Source organism: Cyrtonyx montezumae, unplaced genomic scaffold, assembly GCF_038088225.1.
Source record: "Cyrtonyx montezumae isolate F1298 unplaced genomic scaffold, pur_monq_1.0 scaffold_20, whole genome shotgun sequence".
NCBI lineage: Eukaryota > Metazoa > Chordata > Aves > Galliformes > Odontophoridae > Cyrtonyx > Cyrtonyx montezumae.
The window spans coordinates 373093-396306 of record NW_027071937.1 but is presented as its reverse complement, the minus strand read 5'-3'; the positions used below and the strand labels follow the sequence as shown (position 1 = coordinate 396306).

At 50.6% G+C, this 23214-nt stretch overlaps 1 protein-coding gene across 2 annotated transcripts in view; it reads left to right on the top strand.

The window, feature by feature from the left end:
• The first annotated feature begins 4100 nt into the window (after positions 1-4100).
• Positions 4101-23214, top strand: part of LMX1B (LIM homeobox transcription factor 1 beta) — a 95237-nt gene continuing 76123 nt past the window's right edge. For both annotated transcript variants that reach the window (XM_065737348.1, XM_065737347.1), the window contains exons 1-2: positions 4101-4578; positions 4803-4989. In XM_065737348.1, the coding sequence (XP_065593420.1) occupies positions 4440-4578; positions 4803-4989 (326 nt within the window). In that variant the 5' untranslated portion in view covers positions 4101-4439. The remainder of the gene's footprint in view (positions 4579-4802; positions 4990-23214) is intronic.

Here is a 23214-nt window from a genome sequence, read left to right as displayed (position 1 = left end):
CGCCGGCGGGGAAGAGAGGGCGGCGGAGCGGCTCCGCGCCGAACCGGGACCGCCCCGACGGGCCTCGGGGCCGCCGCTCCTCCGGGCGGGCGGAGGGTCCGAGGCCTGAGGCGCTCAGCAGTGCGGGAGGCACTCCGCAGGCGGGGAGAGGACACGGAGCCCGGCTCCGTCTGCCACGCTGCCCTCAAAAATCCACTTAAAAAAGATGAAGGCGCATGCAAATGCGTGGCGCCTTCTTGCTTGCGCCTTTAATCATAGTAAATTGACTCTCGTTCCTCCAGGCCCCCCGAAAATACACACAGCGCGCACCGCACCTCGGCGGGGCTGGAACTCCCAGCGCGCCGCACTCGCACGCACCGGGACCCGCCCGGGGCGATCTGGCGCTGCGCGGACCCGTGCGATGCCGCTTCCTCAGCAATTTTCCTACCCAAAAGCTGCCGAGAAGGGAACAACAGAGATAGCATCGGGCTGCCTATATCAAAGAGATTCCGCTTAATTAAAGCGCCGGCGCGGTGCTCTCCGGCTTCCCCACGGCGCGGCCCGGACCGCGCTCTGCCGACGGCTCCCGGAGCCCCCGGGTGGGGCCCTCTGACATCCCGCGGGGCGCCGACCCCGGGCCCCCGCCCTCTGCCGCACCCTGCGGGCACCGGGCGGTCCCGCCGCCGCCCCCCACCTGCTGCCGGGGCTGCGGACCGAGCTCCGGGGAGGAGCGGCTTCGAGGCGCGGGGAGGCACCGCGTTGTGCGCGGAGATCGTTTGTTTGTGCCACCGAGCAGCAGCCCGGTAATTTATTGTTATTGTTAGCAGTAACTACACTTTGCAGCTCGCTTACATTTATCCTTCCGAGGGAGGCAGCGCGGGCTACATCCGTCAGCGCCGGGCGCACCCGCCACCTCATCCGAGTGGCCCCGCAGCGCGGTGCGGGGCGGACGGCGGACGGCAGAGCGGCTCACAGCCGTAGGGCCCGACGGGGCGGCTCGGGGACTCCGCGGGCTCCGCCGTTGCCGGTGCCCGGGCCGCAGCTGCCCCCGCCGGGACCGCGCTCGCAGCGCGCTGCTCCCCACGCAGCGAAGGTCGATGCCGACCGCTGGCGGTGCGGAGAGGACCGAGGACGTGCGGGGCGCTCAGCGCCGCTGCGAGGGGAGAAAAAAAACACAAAGTAAGCCGGTGACCCCCGCAGCCACATCGCTGCCCGTCTCCGCACGGCCGCGGCAGCGCAGCCGGTGCCGGCGGCGGGCGGGAGGCGACGGTGCCCAGGTCGTGAACGAGCGGCGCGAGCAGCTCCGCACGGGGCAGCCCCGGGATCGCGCCCGCCGGCCCCGGGAGTCCCGAGCCCCCCTCGCCCCGGCTGACCCCGGTCCGCTCCCGGCCCCGAAGCTCCCGCGGCGCCCCGGGCCGTGCCTCCGCGCGCCGGCAGGGGGCAGGCTGAGCCCGGGGCCGGGTCGAGCCGGGCCGGGCCGGGCCGGGCCGGGCCGGGCCGCGGCGCGATCGCCGCCTTCTGAGGCCGGGGGAAGCCCACCCGCACCCGGGGCCCGCGACAGCCGCTCGCGAGACCGCCCGCACCGCCGGCGCAGCCGACTCTCGTCCCGCGGGGATCCCCACGAATCCCCGGGGCCGCTCGCCCGCCCACCCGCAGCCGGGACCTCGGCAGAACGGGCGAACACGGACGGGCCGCACACTCGGAACGCGTGGACGCCCGCCCGCCCGCCCGGGGACCGCGCACTGAACGCAGAAAAATCGCGGAGCTCCTCCGTCTCCGCCCCTCCGAGGTGCGCGGGGCCCCGCGCTGTCCCGAACGCGCGCGGAGCGCCGAATGGGGTCCGGCTCCGGCCCGGGGCTGCGCTCCGCACGGGAATGCAGCGGCCGCGGAGCTCTCGTGGCGGACGCAGCGCTGCGCTGCTGCTCCCCGAGCTCCGCCGCTTCGTTCGGGATACGCGGAGCGGTGTTTGGCCGCTGCATTCTCCAAATTAAAACAAAACACCTCAAAACAAAAAGATTTGTCTTGCAAATAAATGCCGAATTAGAAGCAAGCCGCGGGAGGTGGGGCTGCGGGGCTCGGCTCCGTTTTATTTCTGTGATGGTTTTGTGCGTGGGTGTTTTAATTGTATTTTGTTTTTTCGTTAAAAGCAGTGTAGAAACCGAAGGAAACGCCTCACCGAATGGTTCTCGGGGCAGCGGGCGGGGACGGGCTCACCCGGCGCGGGGGGCGAGGGAACCCTTCGTTAGGGCGATATTTGTGAGTTAAAGCCCGAAAGAACAAAGATGGAATGGTTCCCGGGGGTGCGAGGACGTCGGGTTCCCGCTCCACTCCTCACGGCTCCGCCGCACCATCGCTTCGCTGTTTTCGTTTTTTGTTTTGGTTGGTTGGTCTTTTTTGATTTTTGTTTGTTTGTTTGTTTTGTTTTTTAAATGGGAATTTACGAAAACTATTGCGGAGAGGAAAGAAGGGCTCCGATTGTCCTCCTAGTCGTAGGAGATAGTCTGGCGGAAGCCCGATGTGATGGAGAAACTGAATCCTTACGCGAAAATAAGAAGGTAACACAGAAAATTAACGTACATGAGATGCTTTTCTCTCCGCTGATTGAAGTCTGAAATTTAAGCAGCTTTTATCTTGATCTCAGAATTGAGTAATCGTATATTATTTTTTCAGCATTAGCTACAAAGGTTTTCAGATTTATATTGTCCCAAACAAAAATAAAATAGGCTCTATCACTTAAAATCCTTCCCAAAATATTTGACTAAATCACGAATTTCACTCAGAGCTGTTCCTGCACGAGCAGAAAGAGGCTTTATCTTAAGACCCAGAAAAAGACGCATTAAGTAATTCAGGTTAACACTTGTCCTGCTTATTAAATATCAATATTTGGGGAGCATTACAAAATAAACTCTGTTCCTTCAGCGGGGTCACAGCATAGCACGGGTCACATTAAGAACCTCGCGCTGAATCCTTTCCAGATTTTTATTTCCTTAGATTTGAATTTTAACAGTATCAGCAGAGAAACAAAAACGAAAGGAAAGCGCGAGCCCCGGGAGCTCGGGAGATCTTTCTCCCGCGTGCGGAGATCAGTGCGTATCGCTGCTCGGGGATTGGTTCCGAACAGGAAAACAGAAGAGCGCGATATATTAAAAAACGGTTGCTTTTTCTTTTTTTTTTTTTTTTTTTTTCCCACATGCATATTGTGTGCAAATATGCGCATTATGTATATAAACACGGAGCAACTACGCGTTCCAGTACTTTTGCATTTAAGAGTACGAAAAAACACAACACATCCGAAGCCTTCGGCACGAAGCGCTCTGTACGAAGGGCGCAAGGAGCCCTCCCGGGCACAGCGCGGGCCGCTCCGCCGCCCTCGGCCTCGGGTGACGCCGCGGGGGACGCGGGGCCGCCGGGCGCTCCCTCGGGCCGGGCCCCGCCGTGGGCAGCGCGGAGCTCCGAGCCGGGCGCGGCCCCGGGCGGCAGCGGCGAGGTGACTCCGGCCCCGCCAGGTGCCGGCGCGGGGCTCAGGCGCGGCCCCGGCGGCTCCCGCTCGAGGGCTTGCCCGTTGTGGTCGGGCCCCGACGCCACCTGCCCGCACCCGGCCGGGGGCCGCCAGAAGCGGGGGAAGCGGCGCAGCTACGTACCGCGGGGCAGGAGCCAGGAGCCGCCGTCGGGCCGCGCCGCCGGCTGTCGGCTGCCGCCCGGCCGGACGCGGCGCGGCGGAGCTGAGGCTCGGGGCTCCTCGGCGACCGCGCTCTCTCCTCCCGGTCCCCGGTTCCCCATCCCGGAGCGCGCCCCGGCTCCGCACCCGGTCTGCGCCCCGCGGCCGAGCGGGGCCGAGCCGGGCCGAGCCGCCCCGGGGTGCGCGAAGCCCGCCCGCCCCGCGCCCCGGGCGCCGCCGCGCTTCGGGGGCTGCGGGGGCCCGCCGGGGCCAGGGCACTATTTGACGTCGAGGAGACGGATCACCGCGGCGCAGCGATACTGCGCGCACCAATGGAGTTCAAATGTCAGCAAGTTTGAGGAGGGGTGAGGCGCCGGGGGGTGTGTTCCTCCGCCGCGGCCCCTGCTCTAAACGGCGCGGCTCCTCGGGACGCCGCATGGCACAGGGGCTGCGGAGCGCCGGGAAGCCCCGCCGCCGCCCGGCCCCACCGCTCCGCCCGGCCCGGCCCCGGGAGGGCCCTCCTGCGGGCGTGGGGCTCGGCGCTGCCGGGAGCAGGTGACACCGCGGCTGCCCCGCGCCGTGTGCGCGGCATGTGCGCGCCCGTGTAGCGCGGCCGCCCCATGGGCACGGCGCCGGCTCCTTCCTCTGCCCCCCGTCTCTGGAAGCGCCGGCAGGAAGCGCGCCTCATGTCTCCCAGATAAAAGTAAAAGCGCTCCCTCCTCCTGGCAGCGCAGCGCCCCGCGCTCGGCCCCACGCGGGGTGCGCGGCCCCGCAGTCCCCGGCTCCCCCGCGCCGCCGCCCCATGGACATCGCCTCGGGCCCCGAGTCCTTGGAGAGGTGCTTCCCGCGCGGCCCGACGGACTGCGCCAAGATGCTGGACGGCATCAAGATGGAAGATCACCCGCTGCGCTCGGGTCCGGCCACGCTCGGAGTGTTACTGGGTGAGTCCCTCTCGCTCCTCGGCCGTGCCCCGGAGCGGACGCTCCGCGGCTCCGCGCCGACCCGGGCCGCGCCGTGCGGGGCTGACCGCGGGCTGCGGGCGCGGGGCTGCGCGAGTGACACTTCGGGGCGCGCGCCGGGAGCGGCCGCTCCGCGCGGTGCTGCCGAGCTCGGGGCCGGGGCCGGGGCCGTCCCGCCGCCTCACGCCGCGCTTTGCCGTTCGCAGGGTCGGAGTGCCCGCACCAGGCCGTGTGCGAAGGCTGCCAGAGGCCCATCTCGGATCGCTTTCTGATGAGGGTGAACGAGTCCTCCTGGCACGAGGAGTGTTTGCAGTGCGCGGTGTGTCAGCAAGCCCTCACCACCAGCTGCTACTTCCGGGACCGAAAGCTCTACTGCAAACAGGACTACCAACAGTAAGAGCACCGTGCGCCCGGCGCGGCCCGGACCGGCTCGGCGCGGCTCGGCGCGGCTCGGCAGCGCGGCTCAGCCCGGCCCGGAGGGGCGCCGAGGAGCCCCGAGCCGGCTCCGAGCCGCGGGCGTGCGGACGCCCGAAGCGCCGCGGGAGCGGGGGCAGCGCCCGGGGCTGCTGAGGGCGGCGGGGACCCCGGGGCCGGGGCGGAGCGGCCGCTTGGAAATGAGCGTTGCGCTGAAATAACGCCGAGTCCGAACGTCCTCGCGTTTGGACCCGCTGCGCTCCGCGGTGCCGTCGGAGAGGGCGGCTCGTTGCGGCCCGCCCGGCTGTCAGCACCGCGGCCTTCGGGGGCACCGTCGCGGGGAGCCGGTCCCGTGTGGGGGCTCCGTCCGCCCGAGGCCGAGACCCGTCCCGGCGCCGGGGCGCTGCGTGGGGACGGCCCGGGGAGCCCGCGTCCCTGCCGCCGCGCCCGGGCGCTGACCCGGCCGGGAGGAGCCCGGCGGAGCCGCGGGCGGACGGCGAGCCCCGAGGTGACCAAGCGGGGCCGTCGGGGCGCCTCTGCTCGGCGGAGGGGGGGGCAGGGAGCGGGTGCGGGGCCGTGCGGGGGTATGCGGGGGTGAGCGGGGCCGTGCCGCGGGGCCGTGCCCGCAGGAGCTGGCGCCGACCGTGGCACCGCGGCCGGGCGGGGCGGGAGGAGCCCGGCGCTGCCTCCTTCCTCGCGGGCCCGGGCGCTCCCCGCGCTTTATTTTATTTACACTTTGTCCCCAAAATGTCAGGCTTTGTCGGGAAAGCAGCCCCCCGCCGCGCCGTGTCCTTGTGCGGAGACAGAGCTCCGGCCCTGCGTGGTGTTTGTCCTCCCCTGCAGAAGCCCACTTCATGCTTGTCACCGAAATTGAGGATCCTTTTTGTGCCGGGAGGGGGGCGAACATGGGCACTTCAATCACTAGGACATAATATGGCTCTGCTAGAAGTCTGGCAACAAACAAAGAACAACAACTATTGGTTTGCATCAACTTTTGTCAGGCATTCAGCAGGCTTCCAGAAAGGCCTGAAGTGGCTTAGTGGCAACAATGTGCATTTCATAGCTACAGCATGAAAATCCATCTCCATGGAAACTGGTAGTAAATGCTAACATGACATGCTGAGTATAAATATTGTTAGGGTTATAACTCTTGTATAAATGGCCCAGATAAATGTCCCCCTGTTTAGGAATTACAACAAAACGTGTTATTTCATACTGCAGCCCTAACCAGCATGCTATTAAAGAATCTTCCACGGGCCTGGGTACTTCACATGAAAGTAAAGCAGAGTTCTCCGCTGCTCTGCCGCAGTCCTGCCATTGTGGGGTGAGGCTTCAGCAATATTTGTGTTTTGTCGTGCTCCTACTGGGGAGGCATCCCCACGTTCTTCGCATTTGAGTTCTCCACAAAATGAAACACACCGGAGCAGCTGTAGTGGGAGGGCGATGAAACTCCTGCCGATGAAGGCAGCGTTACCGTAGGAACTTTTCTTAATTGAGAAGGAATTTAAAATAGCTGTTGGGGTACCTGGAAATCAGACAGGCAAATAACGGGCATTATTTGGCAATAGAAATATTTATGCTCATTAATAAACGTATCACTTCAGTCCTATCTTTAGTTTCTGGAAAATGAAGGATAACGTTTTGTAAGTTGGAAAGCGAGATGGTGAGAGCATTGCTTTGGGGGAAGAGAAACTTCTTTGACTGAAAACGGCAATGTAACTTCTTCAGAAATTTCTGTATTATCAAAGGTGTCCGATTGTTCAGGGGGAAGCGGGGTAACCGGGCTGACGAGCAATAAAAAGATATCAACATGTTGGCCTTTGTTGCATCCCAGCACCTAGTGTGACATTACATGGTGGCCTGCTGTGTGTGCCCCTGAGGACTGACAGCAGAAGGAGCTCATGGAAAGGGGAGGGGAGACACGGTACATCCAAATTTGTTTTCTCTGAAATTTTATTAGCCCGAGAGAGCAAACGTGAACCGATGCTGACATCGCCTGCGTGCTTTCCCTGACGGCAGCGTTTTAGACGTAGAGAAACCTTTTGCGATAGCTGAAGTACAAAAGGGCCATAAAGACACGCAGACTGCGTCCACGGCGGCACGATGCAGGCGGTCAGTTTTCAGAGCGGAGGAGCAGCGAGGCTCCCGGGCGGCCCGCGGTGCCGGCACACCGCGCAGCGCCGTGCCCTGCGGACTGCCTGCCCTGGGCGCGGCTGCGACGGGGCCGGTACACAGCGGGTCGGTGTCAGTAGGATCAGGTGCTTTCTGATACTTGAGTCCTCTGTGGAGAGCTCTGCAAAAAAAAAAAAAAAAAAAGAAGAGGGAGAATAAAGATTACTGAAATATCTTAGTTGCTGAAATGTACTTTAAATAGATTTTCTGCATGTAGTAATGTAATTTAAAGGTCAGATTTCTCCAGAACTCCCAGGACTATAATCAAGCGCTGTGTGTATATCTTTGGAAAGCTGCTGTCTCGTCTTTCTAATGAAAGCAAGTTTCTGATGGGTCAGATATCAGACCTTAAACCTTTCACTGGGTCAGGAACGAGTCCTGCCCATCCTGGGATGAGGGCATTTGGCATTAGGAGGAGGCTACAAATGTGTCTTTTTTTTTTATAGAAAGGTTGGCTGTCTGATGCTCCCCCTATGCGAGGAATGTTCGGATAAATCCTGGGGGGACGGCCCAAGCACAGTTTGAAGTAGTCAGAGGTGAATGATAAATGTAATTGATCACAAAGATGCCGCCGGTCTATCAGCGTTTGCTGTGCACGCATTCTGTGCTGTTTTTATAACAATGCGATTCAACTTTCTTTTTTTTCTTGATCGAGTACACAGTGGTCTTCTGATTGCACGTGAGGTATTTACTTTGCTAAGATGCAGTATTCTGAGGGACACAGAGCACTCGATTGCAGGGCTTTTAGGGAGAAATACGGAGCAGAACAATGGCACCAGGAGGGCGGATTCTCGCAAACCTGAGTCAAACAAAATCGCTTTGATTTTAATGAGACCTTTGCCAAACTGCAGGACTGATCCCCACCTGGAACCACACATATACAACTTTTTCTGTAAAAGAAGTTTGTTTTCTGGTAAATTGAAACCTCTAGAATGAATGCTTCCCCAAAATAGGTGCTTTACAGCAGTTATATTCAGGTTATTTGCTTAAAAGAGTTTATTTGTTGTATCACTCATAATAGCGCTTCCTGACATAAAACATTAATATTAATATTGCATTTATTTTCCATTTGTATATTCCTTTTTTTTTTTTTTGTGGTTCTGCTTTTCTTCTGCTTTGTTCTCATCTCACTACTGATTGTTACATAATGATTTGCTCGAGTTATTGCTGATATTTAAATGCCATGAACAATAACCATCTCAGGTTACATTTTTGTATGTATGCAAAATAAATATAATTTTCTAGGAAGATCCATATTCTTATTCTAGTTTTGAAAATAAAGGCTGTAAAGGTGGTCCTGTATTCAGGGAGCAGCATAACGAGCTGACACAGATATTTCATAATTTGTCACGCGTTTTAAGTTTTGCTTGGAGTGGGAAAGAGAAGTGCTTGGACTTTTGGTATTCTTAAGGATATGTCAGGCGTTGTTTTAGTATCATCATTGGATGCTATTAAAGAAGTACTTACAGTATATTTCTGGTACCTATTTGTACAGTTCTTCATCTTTGAGTCCTTCCTTGCCCGTGTCTGTACTTTCTGTGTTGGGTCAGCCTGGAGCAGCATGTACCAAGCAGGAAGGAAACAAAGTGCTGTGAAACCTTGTTGCTGCGTACATGTTAACTCCTCCAAATTGTGTGAATTCTTTCACATGAGCGTAATACTGAGAGCAACGCTTCCTGATGCAGCTGTGTGTTATATTCAAAATAAGACAAAAGCTTTCTATTAGTAAATGTCTCTAATTTTCGTGGAGGTTATTTTTCTTCCAGAGAGAGGGAGAGACAGAGAGGGAGGGAGAGAGAGGGAAAGCATTTCAGCCGTGAGAGCAAGCTGTGGAATGTAGGCAGAATTCAAGGCGCGAGAAATGAGTCAAGCTCTCAAGTTCTGCTGCATGCAGAATGGGCAATACTATTTGCTAAAAGGAAGATTTTATTTGTTTTCAGTTTCCCTTTTTTCTGTTCTTTAAACCAGGCTCACTGTTAATCAGTGCAATGGTTTCCTTCTGCATCGGTGGCTTTTGCAGAGCGGTGTCCGCTCCGCGTGCCTCCTGTGCTGGGCTGGCAGTGCTCCTTGTGCGTCATTGTGAGATAGCATAAAAACAGATTGAAACTTACAAATGAGGAATAACATAGGCAAATGCTCAGGACGTACAGTAATGCTTAAAGTTATGTCATCCAGTAAAAATGCTTTCAAAAGTGTCTGAAATACTCCAGCTTTTTTTGCCGAAAATCCACGCAGTCCCGCGCTGTCAGCCGCGCTGGCCGGGTTTAACATGCTGTGTAAGGGTGGGCTTTAAGAGCACCTCCAAACAACCCCGAAAGCAGCAGTGCTGGGGAAACGTAACTGTTGTTTGTGCAGATGACGTAAGCAGAATAGCAGGAGTTCAGGCAGAGCCCCCTCGGGTCCCCATGGTGTCAGCAGGAATCCATCTCCTTGCGGACATGCACAAGGGCTGCGCAGGTTTGGGATCAGCCCCGGTCTGATAGAGCTGGCAGAGACCAGAGCTCGGTCGGGAGTTCGGGTGAAGAGATGCCACAGGGATCTGTAGTGGAACATATCTTAAGAGTCTGGGGAGACATTTTGTTTCCATCGTCAAGTGTGGCAACCTCACCAGACAAAATAATTGCAATGGTAGCGTATAGTTTACACTTACCCGCTGTAGAAAATGATAGGGAGGATCTTTTTACAGCATAGGCAATATGCAATTATTTTAATAAGAGGATAATTTATAATAGTCAACTTTCAAACTTAGAAAAAATAACCAATACATACGATATATGCTGCTGACATTTCTTCACTGGTATAAAATGAACAGGAGTGTACTTTCTCCTCTTAAGAAATTGCATGTATTATTTTTTAGCCTAAACTACTGAGCTTGTTCAGAGACATACATTGCACCTTTTCAATTATCAATAATATATTGTGATAAAATAGCTCAATTATAATATAACTTTTGAGGCTAATTATTTTATTAATGCATTTTAATTGTACATGCATATTCCTCGTCCTTTCCTCTGTTGTGGAGCAGGATATGAAGCAGATATGCCTTGAAATGCTTACTGCTCTCGTGAGCTTAAAATGTGGAGGCAGAGGCTGCCGACCTCAGTCGGATAGATGGAAACAAGTTCTTGGAAGAAGGAAGAGAGCTTTTTCATAATGCAACTGTAGTTTTTGTTTTTCATTCCAGACAAAATTCACAAAACTGAGATTTATACTCACCCTGCTCTTCTTCACTGCTGTTCTTCTTGTTGTAACAAGAACAGATTTCATTTTATTTAATACCTCCTTCTGCTGGCATGAAGATTGCAGCAGATAAAGTAATTATTGGACGTGAGCTCGACTTTCCTGCACGCTCGCAGTGCAAGGCAGCAGGAGGTTGGAGTGCACCCGAAAGAGGACGGGGCCTTCAGTGTAAGGAAATCCATAAAACCAAACGCACTGCCCTTGCTGTGCAGTGCAGGCACATGTGCAGTTCTGCACGCAGACACAGAGCCCTCGCAGCCCAGCACCCGGACACAAAGAATTGCACAGACCTCTGCTGACAGCTCAGTGGGGTAACTGGGGGAAGAGAGGGCTGCTGAAATTCTCAGTTTTAGCAGTGCTGGGCTGAAGAGCAGGCAAGCCCGTGTTGTGTCTGCTTTGCACAATTGTTCTTGTGCTGTTTCATACTATTGGCAGTTTAGGAAGAATGTGGTACTAATGGTAATCATGATATTTTGTGATAATGTTGGAGAGCGATTTTCTGCTGCTTGAACTGACTATGCCTATTTAATGAGTTGCATAAAGTGCAGATTCCCAATGGCTATGATTTTTAAACACCGGTGAAATGGGAAAAGAACATTATGGTACCCTCTAAAAAGAACATTTCAAGTCAGAAGACACACTTGCAGAAAATGAAATAAAATAAAAAACAAACAAACAAAAAAACAGGAATAGGTGCTTCTTTTGGCCTTCATTTCTTTTGCTTATATGATCAGTCATTCTATTGCTTCAGTGAAGTAAGAAAGCAAGCAAGTAAATAAATAAAGCTGTGGAGTGAGTGGTGCAGCAATCTCCAGTAAAGGTAAACAAACCATGTATTGCTCTTGGATGGTTTTGTGTGGCAGAAAGGTTTTGGCATCATCTGGGGATGGCTGCATTACTCAGAAGGCAAAGATTGACTCATAATGAAACGACCGTGTCTTGTTCATTAAAAAAGAGCAAACCCCCACATTTGTTCAGAAACAAAGAGTTTGGTTGGGTGTACACAGCAGTGTGGTGCAGACACTGACAGCTGAGCTGCGGGCAGCAGGTTCTGAAACGAGAGGAGATCCTGTGCAGTTGGATGGGTACAACTGAGAGCAGAATTTTCCTGTCTTTAACTCAGTTGGTATAAACATACCAAGTGAGAAGGGAATGACTGTCAAATATACACCTGTGTCACTGAGGAATGATTTTCTCTTTATAGAAAATATTAGATTTGTTTGTTTTATTTGATTTTATTTTTTTTACAAAGCAGAAAGGTTTACTAAACGAAGATACTGTAAAAACAGAATAAGATTATGTTGCAGTGAAAGCTGTAACAGCACTGTTAACACTGAGGGAAAAATGCACCACTGCTTTCCTTTAATAACTAAGTACAATAAAACAAAACACATGAATAAATTAATATCTAATGTAAAATAAATATAAAAAAATCAGGTTAGATTTCCTGAGTTCAAGAATACAGAGCACAGGAGTGCAAAACCTTTAAGGTAGCAGAAGATGACTTCTGGTTTTAAATATAATGTTCTTTGCTGCCTGCTGATACAGATCTGAATCTTGCTTGCCTTGCTTAGGCGAATTATTCACTGTTTCTAGATGCTCTGTTAAATTCAAGATAAAATTGAGGCAGATCTTCAATAGTTGCTTTCCTTTATATATATATATATATATATATATATATATATATCACTGCTCTTACAGTAACTTTAAGTTCTTGAACTTGCTTTGACTAGACCAATATCCCTCAAATGAAATATTGTCTTGCTTTTGTTTTACCCCTTAATGTGCCTGCAATTGCTCTGAATATATCTGAACAAACTCATCCAGTCGCTGCAGCTGACGCAGTGCCGCTGTCAGAGCCAGCCGTGGCACCAGCCATGTTGCAGAAGTACAGGCAGGCCGTCACTGCTGGAGGGATGTGATGAGCAGACTGGAGCAGAACCCTGGAAGTGCACAGCAGTTCTCAGAAAACAGGCTCTGGTTGTTACCAACCAAACTGCCCATCTCCTTTTATACGGCCAACACATATCCAGCCTATATGTACTGTCGCTGCCCTTTACTGGATACTGAATGCACCTTATTAGTAGAAAGCACAACGTGAGGCAAGTTACACGATTTTAATGGAGTTTATGTAGAAGGAAAGCCCTTAAAATGAAGTATCTTGTGTACAACACTAAGTATACCCTGCCTATGGAAGATGAAGTGTTCAGATTCCTGTTACTAGAGGAATCCAAAATGTGTTACAACTTTTCAGGACTGAGGTGGGAGTGGACCAGCCCACCTCAGAGCTGCCTGCGTGCTTCTCGCCGCGGTGCTCAGAATGAGCAGAGGGAATTTTACTCTCTTTTCAAAAACTGTTGCCGTGGGTGACTGAACAAGTGGGCATCTGCAAGATTGTGTTACAGTAAAGGAATTGTTAATATGATTAATTCCACTGAGTTATTGTGTTGGTTTTGAAATTTTAACAGAGACCTTCATTATAGACACAGCAGAACTGCTACAGCGCAGATTGATTAAATGCCATTTAATATAAATGTAAAGAAGGGATAGCATTTCGTAGGAGCTTCGTAAGGGTTTGTACTCTGGTGCTTCTGTAACAAGCCAACATGTTTACGGAGAATGCTTGTGAGAGAGGTCGTTCGTTTTGCTTCCAAAATACACTACATATTATTTTTAATATGCAAAAAAATTTCCTTTGCAAATGTTGACATGAACTTGTGAACATGCAGTTCCTATTGACTTCAATGAGAGCTATCCTCGCTCATCAAAGGGCAGAGTTTGGCTCTTGATTTTACTGCAATCAGTGTATTATTTATAATGTACAAGCGTGCACATGCACTCTCCCAGTAAGAGCTAATAGAATTTATGTGCACATGCTGAGGACCAAATCCTCCTGGTAGCTGTTAGGAAGTTTGCTCTCATGTGTTTGCTTCTCAGTGTAACCTGAATCAGCATTCACTGATTAAAAAAACAAAACATAAAGGTCCTTACATAACATTCTACACCCGTCGTCTTTTTCACAGTTGTTACTTTTACTGTAGATTATTATGAGAGGAAGTGAGCAGATTTGCAGAAGAAATGACTAATAGTCTTTTAAAGCATCTATTACAGCTAGTGATTACTCACAGTTCTGTCAGACCGACAGAAACATCACTGCTTCTGTGGCGTTTCTGCTTACAAGTTTAGCACTAGTGCATTCTTTGTATATTGGTGAGAAAGCACATTTCCTACAGAAGGGGGATGTGGGTGGTGTAGCTGGGATAGCTTTTGCTGCTCCAGTGAAGCCAGGGTCACTGGGAGCTGTGTGGGGCTGGGGCTGTGACGGCAGCGTGGCACCCACCAGAACCGGGGAGTGAGAAAGGTTGCAGTGTCATTGACAGTTACTCCAGGGAACAGTTGTTTTCAGCCTCTGGGATCCTGTCCTTTGTTGTAATCACTTTGCTTACAGCTGTCATTTTTCTATCACTAGATAGAGCCTGTTCTTCCAACTTCCCATTAGAAATCTCCGATTTCTAATTTGCTCCCAACTTCAGTGCAATTTCATGGAGCGTTGTCTGTTTGCTGAGGTTTCTTTTCAAAATGCATGTGAGATGAGATGATCATTTAGTTCTGTATTGTAGAGAACAGATTTATTAGAAAATCCCAATAAAGCAGTGTAGAAAATCAGGAAATGGAGTGAGTTGCAAAATGGAAAAAAAAAAAAAAAAAGACAACCACAAACAAAACACTGAAATGACTGCAAGCAGCCCCTGGTTGGGGGAACCTTTGGTGCAGCAGGGTACATCTGCATGTGGCACCACCCATAAATATTCAGGGTCTTCTGCAGACATTTCTTTGTAGTTAATGTTCACTCCACAGCTCTCCATTTATTTATTTTAGTGGTGCTGTGCCCTCGGTGCTGTGGCTGATCTTGGCCAGGAACAGGCCCACCTCCCAGCCCTGTGAACCTCACAGGAACATTCCACATGGTCAGGAGCTGCAGAAGAGCCGACTGCAGGGACAGCAGGAGGGCAGAGAGCCGGGGGGAGGGAGGGGTGCTCTGGCTGCCTGGGGTCCTGCTCAGCATCGGGTGCAACTGGCCATGCATGCAGCCCCGTCCCCACCTCGTGTGCTTCCAGCAGTTGGGGTCTGTGTTGCCCAGTCCATCCTCCTGCTGGATGTGGGTCAGTGGTCCCTGGTGTCTGTGCAGATGGGGCTGTGCAGCCGTTGGGATGTTTGTGCTTCTGACTTCATGTGAAAGGAAACTAATCCTCCCTCCTCCCCTACGCAGGCATTAACAGTCCTAGCTTGCAGGCTGAATTTCCTCTCCGTGATGGCTTGGACACGCAGGCTTGAGTCAGCACCTATCTGTGGCCCTTGGAGAACAGCCCTCGTGCCTCAGGGTGGTGGGCTGCAGCTCTGGCCAAGGTCAGCAGATGCTCCTGGGGTAGCTCCCTGTACTGGGCTATGGCTGCTGTCCATCCCTCGGCACCCATGAGAGCCTGGACTGGAAGATCCTCAGCATCAGGTTTACAGATAGCAAATATCTGGAGAGAACTCGGTGTGGCTGCTCACCGAAGCTTTTAGGGATAGTCCTTTCTGTAGGCCCAGACTGCCCTAAGCGTATCACATAACACTGTGAGTTGGCTCTCAGCTGGGTCCTGGCACAGACCTCACGAACAGTGGAAGGTTTGCATGTGGGGTGACCCTGTGGCAAAGCTCCTGCTTTTGCTGCAGCCAGTGAGGGCAGTGGTGAGCCCCAGGTTAGGTAGGGGTACTGGCAGCTGGGCATTAGGGGCCCACCTCTACCTTCACCAAACATCTTGACAAAGATAAGCTCCCACTCCTCACTTCAAGTTCCCCTGCATACTGGCAGTCCTCTCTCTGTTTACAGCTGTAGCAGAAATGCTCAGTCAGTGTGATGGAGCACCTGGTGGAAGGCAGGGCCAGCCCAGGGGAGCTCAGGTGCATGCAATGTACCTGATTGACTGGAAGGGCTGGAGCCAGGATCCACCCCTGCCCAGACCTCAGGTAAAGGTTAGCAGTGGAGGTGGGGGTTTCTTGCTGGAGATCCTTGCATACTTGAGGTCTTATGAAGGTAAGTGGCTTTTTTTTCCCTTCATTTCTGTGCCTACAGTTGTTGTATTTGAGCACGTCCTCGCTGCAGCCTGGGACTTTGTTACCGTGCTGTTATTGCTTTGGTTTCCATTGCGTTACAGTTACAACAATTCCATGGGAAATTGCAAGTACTGCTTCTCGGTTCTTCAGACAGGGCCCTTCTGGTGTATGGAGCTCTCCCCAGGGCTTAGGCCTACTGCCTGCCCCCTCCTCGCTAGGTGGGACTGCCCTGAGTTAGGCAGGGCACCTTGGGGCGTGGTTTTGGGGCGGTGTGAGGCTCCAGGCAGGAGCTGCGGTCCCTGTTCCTGGTGTGGCTGCGCCGGCAGTGATGCTGCTGTGCTGAGGAGTCCCTTTCCTGCGAGCCAGGTGTGCAGGAGCCTCACAAGGATGTTTTCCCATTTTTGTTTATGCACATGTGAGTGAAATTGTTTCCATCGGCACTTCATTTCACAAGATGTTTGTAGGCTGTGAGGAAGCTGTCCACGCATTTCTCCTTAAAAGGTCACAAAGGAGTGACATGAGCAGCGTTGCATCCGTGTGCTACTTATGCTCGTGTTGGCATTTGTGTGAGCGCTCACACTTGTACCAGAACAGGCCGTGTCCTGGATGTGTGCTTTGATTTGCGTGTATGAGTCTGTGAAAAGACAGGTGATGCTCTGGTTTTGTACAGATGGGGCAGAAGGATGGGAGTATGTGTAGTACAAAGGATGGGTTATTATTAAGAGCAGTATATGAAATGTTGCAAAATTACAAACAGAGTAAAAATGTTTGAGGGAATAAATGGAATGTGAAATGTTGAGCGATGTTATCACCGCTTGCTATCGTTGGTTTCAACCTGCTAGGCTTTGTGGTTGGATCTGCAGTGCACGCCGAGTCAGCCCATGGGAACAGAAGGCTGCAGTGAGCAGCTACGCCCTTAACAGGGTCACTGGGATGGTGCTGAGCATGCTGCTGGATGCTGCAGCCCAGAGGAGTGTGTGTGTGTGGGGGGGGGTGTAGGGTTCCTGCAGTGTGTCTCATGGCTGTGGGTTCCCACCTGTCCAGCTCTGGCCACACGCTGGCCCTCGGTAGGGCTCTGCCTGCTGCCAGGGACCCATCCTGCTGAGCAGATCAGGTGGTGCTGGCATGGTGGGCAGCTCCTGCCCGCTCTGTCCTCGGCCTCCCTGCCTGTGCCTGGGCCAGTTCCTCTGCATGGCATTGTGGGTGTGGAGTAAATTAGTCTTGATGGCGCCTGCATTAATTTTATGTGGGAGAATCCCCAGCGATTCCAGAGCAATTACAGGGAGAGCAACTTTGCCCAGAGCAGCTCCTTCCCATCCACCGCCGCTCCAGCTCGAGGCGGGCAGCCGTGGCAGCGCCCGGTCCCGGGCTGTGGGCAGGGCTGGGGGCTGTGTGGTGCTGAGCTCACCGAGCTGATGCTGGTGTTACAGAAGGGATGTAAAACAAGTCCAAGGCACACGGGCTGTCTTTCTTTCATACACGTCCTACGAATATTGGCTGTCTAGCGCAATTGAAGCCTGTTCCAATTGTGGCTTATTTTTTAACTTCAAAATAAGCTCATATTTTGGCAGGGGTTGTCTGGGTGCGTAGCGGATACATTCAATGACAAGAGCTATAACATTCATTCAGTTTGGAAGCCGCAATTAAACCTCAGCTTTTTCACCCAGCCATTTGAAAGCCAGTTGCAAGTTGTCACTTGGGCAGGAATACATACAAACAAGGGCAGTGCAGAGCCCCAGACCCTAACAATGTGATTTTCATCGCCTTAGCAGTCTTTGGGGAGTCTTCAGCTTCCATCTGGAAGTACCTTCAACCCTTTCCAGCTACGGATCTTGAAATAACTAGAACAGAGAGAAAACCAAAATTACATGGAGTTTATTGCCATTTCAGAAGAAAAAAGTGTTTGAAAAAGTTTATTCAGGAAGCCAGGGGAAGTTAAGTGGGAGACATTTGCCATTTCATCAGTCTGTTGGTGATAGCCATTCATGTCATAAATGGCTTGTGTCATTTGATGCCAAAAATAACACAATTTTCCTCCCCAAAGGCCTATAGGGTTTTTTTGCAATAAATGTTTATTTGTTAATAATATACTTTAAACAGCCCAGTCGTGACCTCAAGTCTCCAAAAGAATCCATCTTCTCTCTGAAAAATCCTACAAAGTTTGTGTAATTTTTTTTTTCTGGGAAGGTGTAATTGATGGTGCAGTGAAGGGTAGTGTGTTTGCTTTAACTACTGCAGCTGCGTGGATTAACTGTTTATAAGGGCCTACTGTGCTTTGAATGGCTACTTTCTTAGATTTCAAGCTGCAGTTGACAGCGCTTCCTAATGCTTTCATGGATTTGCTTGAGTTTGATCAGTAAAAATAAATTTCTGCATTTAGGTCACCATTGTCCTTTTTCTGGTGGCTATTTTGGATCTTTTAAACGTTCCTTTGTGTTAGTTCTGTTCCACTGATTATCCTACGAAGTGCGACGTTTCACGTGGAGATGACCACTGCTGCTACCTGGTAGAGCTGAGCTTGAGCATGATCTGGTTTCACATCTTCTGATGATTTCAGAAGAAAATGTAATAGAAATTTGGGTGCATAGCAAAGAATCTGCTTGCAAATGTTTTTGATAAGTTCTCTGGATTTAGTTAACAGGGATTTTAGTGTTTAACATCGAGCTAGCAGATATCAAATGTGTGATTAAACACTTGAAAACATAATTAAGCACATTTACAGAATATTCATAATGTTTTATATGGAAGCTTATTTTGAGGGGGGGAAACAATAGTAAATCAGGTAGTTAATTTATAATATCTTAAGGTGCTTTGGAATTGTCTTTCCAGAAGCTGGAGTTAGATTTACACGGGCAAAGTGGTTGTGAGGCGTCAGTGGCATGGCTTGGCAGCCCAGTAATCTGACAGTTTGCTTTTCACTAGGTGACCAGCTGCCACCATTTAACCAATGTTCATTTTTTTTTGTTCTGTTACTGATATTTTTCCCTTAAGCTTTTCATGCAATTTTTCACTAAAAATGCAAGGTATTAGGGCACTTGTCAGAGTTTTTTGCTTGTCCTTAAATGTGGTTTTCTTAAAGAACTCTGAAGACTCATCTGACTTAAGATCATCTGACTTATGGAAGAGTTGAATTTCACATTGAATTTCTCAAAGCATTTTAGCTTAAAATGATGGTTTGTTCTTGATTGGACAGGCACTTGGATGACATAAGGAACATTATGTATAAAATAAACGGAATTCATTTCTTTTTTTGCATGTTTCACACTTGCAAAGCTGAGTTATTTGGGTAATATACACACTCAGGTGCTTAGTGTGAAATGTATTTTAGTGGGACTCTGTGCCACTTCAATGACACCAGCAGTTTATAGAGAATACATTTGTAGTGTATTAATTGTGACAATTGTGTGATGATTTAAAAATTTGTTTTGAGAAGCATAGCCAGTAGCTTGGGCTGTGATCCTGCATTAATAACTGTTTCCTTTTACCCGGTTTCATCAGTAGCTATTTACACACACACAGCTAGCTGAAGAACCAGGGGCCTTAGGGTAACTAAACTGCATGGTAATTGCTGATTTACTTCCCAGAGGCATTTTCTGGGGCTGTCTAAGCCACTGTGTCCTGGATAACTCTCCTCTTCTGTCGCTGACAAAGTCTTGGCTTATCTTTATGTTCAGTTTTATTTCTGTGGGACAGACTTCTTGACCTTAAGTCTAGCCATTGTTGGAGCTGTTGTGCTAAAACAAGGTCAAGTCCAAACTTTCTTCCCCAGTTTCGAAATATTTGGAAAATAGCTTTCTAACTTTTCACAGCTTCCTGCTGTTCTGCTGTTTCTGACACTGCTGGGAGCTTCAGCCAGGGCAAACAGCCTGCAGGCAGGGGCTGTGATGGGAGAGGAGAAGGAGATGCAGCACAGTGCCCTGCCCGCCCCAGCCATGCAACCTGCGTCATGTGCACTGGCCCCAGGGGCACAGAGTGGTGGCTGGGCTATCCTGGGATGTTTGAGGGACCGCAGGTGAGGGCATCAGTCCTATGGTGGCTGGGAGCTGTGCTTCATATGGCCAAGATATGTGTGGGCTGCCGCGCAGTGGCTGCTGGCTGCATGGGTTTCAGCTGCACCGTGCCCAGGAGCAGTAGTGCCACATCCTCTGCACCAGAGCTGGATGCTGAGCAACCTGTCTCTCTCCTCTGCCTCAAGGCAGCACTGTGCAAGCCTCACGTGCATCTCAGATGTGAGAGAGCCTCCATGCTGCCTGTGTGTGTGGGTCAGGCCTGTCCTCCCTGTGCGGGTCCCGGCTTCGAGCCGTGCTCCTGGCTCACTCCTCTGGGTCCAGCTGTGTTTCTCCGTGGTCACTGTGGGGCAGTGCAAGGCGACTCACTCTGTATCAGCTGCCTTCCAAAAACCAAAAAGAAGCAAACCTGGAATTGTGTGAGAGAAACAGATGCATGTCTAAGGCAAATATGGATTTGCTCCTTTAGAAGAATACTAAAAGTTTCCCTTTCTTTGTCGCACAGAGTCTGAGCTTTGCGGTGTTTCAGTCTTTTTGCAGCTTACTTTTGTATTAAAGCAACTGACATAATGTTTATCCTTGTGCATGAGTACTCTTGCTAATTAATTCAGTTACTTCTGACCTTCTGTTTAAAAGATCACAACCGATGCTACTTCTGCAGATGCTACTATCCTTCAGGATCCTCAGTTGTTCATTTCTTCTGAGCTATAGTGTAGGTGGCGTGCAATTTTGTCCCATTATGTTCTTGTAATAGTGAACGTTAACGAAGTTAAATGGACAAATGAACAAGAGCAAGAGAAGAAAAGCAAAGGAGCAATTAAATGTAACTTTTCATCGTGAAAAGGATTTCACTGGTTTATCTTCTAATAAGATTATGTCACCGACACAAGTACCTAGCAGCCCTTGATTGACAGCCTCCTGTACTTTTGTCAGGCAGTGTGACACTAAACCTCAGGGCCTTTTGTCCGATGGAGTGAGCTCACGGAAACTTGCCATCCTAATCCCCTTATTCATGTCAAGCACAGAAAAGAAGTCCTGATCAGATGGCACCTTACAACAGCATCACCTCCACCCCTCGTAGCTAGATGAACATGGGACATCTCTGGCTTTGTTCTCTGCCTGTGCTTTGCTCAGTCAGAGCAGAAAACTGCCTACTGTATTACACATCCTGCCCTGCTTGGTCTAAGCTGTGATTACTACATGGGTTTGATGTATCATGTTGAGCACTGCTGTGAGTGACTTGCACTTGCTGTTTTATTTCCATCCTTCCTAATTCCAAGAGGAGATGGATTTGTGGTGCAGAAAAATCCTAGGAGGACGGTGGGAGCATTTGTAGGTGAACTTTTTGTGTTTAAATTTTATTTTTCTAAAGAAAGAAAAGCCTTTCAAGAAGATATTTCCTTTTCCTTCATGTATGTGAGACCATGTGGAGACACATATCACACTTTCCATGCAGAGGAAGGAGAAAATGGAACAGAAATCAAATAATCTCTTAAGTGTGGGATCAACGTGAAGTACAAAATAGCGTTGTTCAGGGGTTTGTTTGTCCAAAGCTCAGAACAGATTTTGGTGTAGTTCTCTAGGCATGGGTACCTATAGAATTCACTCTTAAGTGTTGTAGAAGTCAGCAATTCATCCCAATAGCCGGTGTTTTAAGTTTCGTAGCTCCAGTCCTTTCTTAGTTGTAGGAATTCCTTTGTGTGCATCTCTGCAGTAACCTATTTCAACTAGTGGTTCCCTGTGGTGCTTTATTTACTTGTCCAACTGTTTGGAAGTCTGTTAGTCTAAAGATCAGATGCTCTGAAACAAATCTTATTACTTCAACCAGCTCTGCAAATTCTTCTTTCTCCATTTTTATTGACTTCTCTTCAGCTAGAACTAATACACATGCAGCAGGTGGGCAAGTATGTCTCTCAAAGTTTAGCCTCTCAGATTTAACATGAGAAACTATAAATCTTTCTGTTTTTCTTGGAAAATGTGGGAAACCACAGGTATTTGAAGAGTTGCCTCCTCAGTGGGTTTGTGAAGTTTATACTGGTTGCTGTGATTTTTGAAACAGAAGTCTGGGAAATTTCAAAGGCATGCTGCATTCTGGGGTATAGACTAATAATTTTTTTTCCCTCATTATTTTTTTAAGCTGCAATCAAAAGCAAGGGAACAAGAGACTTAAGATTTTCTTTATTTTCATCCAGCCTGGAACTACCAGTAGAGATACGCCAACTGATTTGCTATGGGGTAGTTTACTCAGCACTGCCCACCAGTCCTAGTTTTAGAAGGTGTGTCGAGCTCCTTTGTATTCTTCATCTTTATGCACTTTCTTTAATAAGTTTGGATGTTAGAAGTCAGTGCTAATTAAGTGTTTTAAGAAATTTTCTTTCAGGAATTCCCCTTCCCCCCCAGCCAGTCTCCTGGCGACCTCATGCTCCTCAGCCTGAGCACACATCTGATGCATGGGAAATGTCTGCACCTCCTATGACACTTTGCTTCAGCAGATATCAAAGTCCTTTCCAAAGCGACCTGCCCAGGGTTCCTGCAGGCTGGGGCCTGTCCAGGGTGCTCTCGTCGCCGAGACACACCATTTCCCATGTCTTCTGAGGGACCTGGGCAGCACCAGGCATTGGGATGGGAAAATTCCCACGTCTGATGTGCACGGAAGAGTGCACTGCTGCTTCCTTCAGATTTGTTTGTTCCACATGGAAGCAAGTGAAAATGCACATCGCATTGTTCAAAGAACAGCAAGTGAAGGAATCTGGAAGGTAGCAGTGCCTCCCTTTGGCAAGCTTGTGCTTCCTTTAAGCATAGCTCCCTTCAAATCTCAAAATCTGTATCAGTTTGGTGACAGTCTCTACAGCAAGTGAAGGACTGGGGGCAGTGAGCTGAAAGCTATGTTGAATATCCAGGTGATCAGTAAGGAGTGCCTGTAAGACATCTGCAGACTTGTAAGGTCAGTTAGCTAATAGCTGAATCGCAGTGGCCAGTGTGATATCAGAGCATGCCTGGGGAAGAGGCTTAGTGAAACCGTGATAGTCCTGAGTCTGAAAAGTTTGTTGCTCCGAAAACTATTTTAACAGAAACACTAAATGCAAACCAGAACAATGCAGTAATAGGATGTGAATACTTCAGAAACAGCGTCTTCAGAAAACCATCTGAGATCTCATTTATCTCATGGATTTAAGGTGAAATGCTGTGGCTCTTTGTTGCTCCAGTCTGTGCACACAAGCCAGTAGCTCAGCCAGTGGAGGTTCCAGTTAGGATGTTGTGCAGTAAGAAGTAATGTGTTGCATTGTCTGCTTCCTTATAGTGCAGCTGTTTCTGCACCCACCAGGGGTACACCTGGCAGCAGGCCCTGCACAGCACCCACCAGATCCACTCAGTGTGTCCTCTGCTCCCAGGGACAGCAGTCCATCTGTCCATCCACAGGAGGCTGAGGAGGTGGCACTGCATTAGAAGCACTTGATGCTAAAGCATTCTCATTGAAAGAAAAATAACTCTTGTTTGGACCAAAAAAAAAAAAAAAACAACCCTTTCTGGGATTGAATTTCAGAGCCTCCCAGCCTTTCTCTCAGCCCCCTCCAAAGGCTGAAATGATTTGTGTGCGAGGGCCTGTGACCCAGGGAGGCATGGAACAGCAGAGAAGGGAAACATTTGGAGTTCAGAGGGACAGTGGGTCTTGATGACCGGTGTAAGA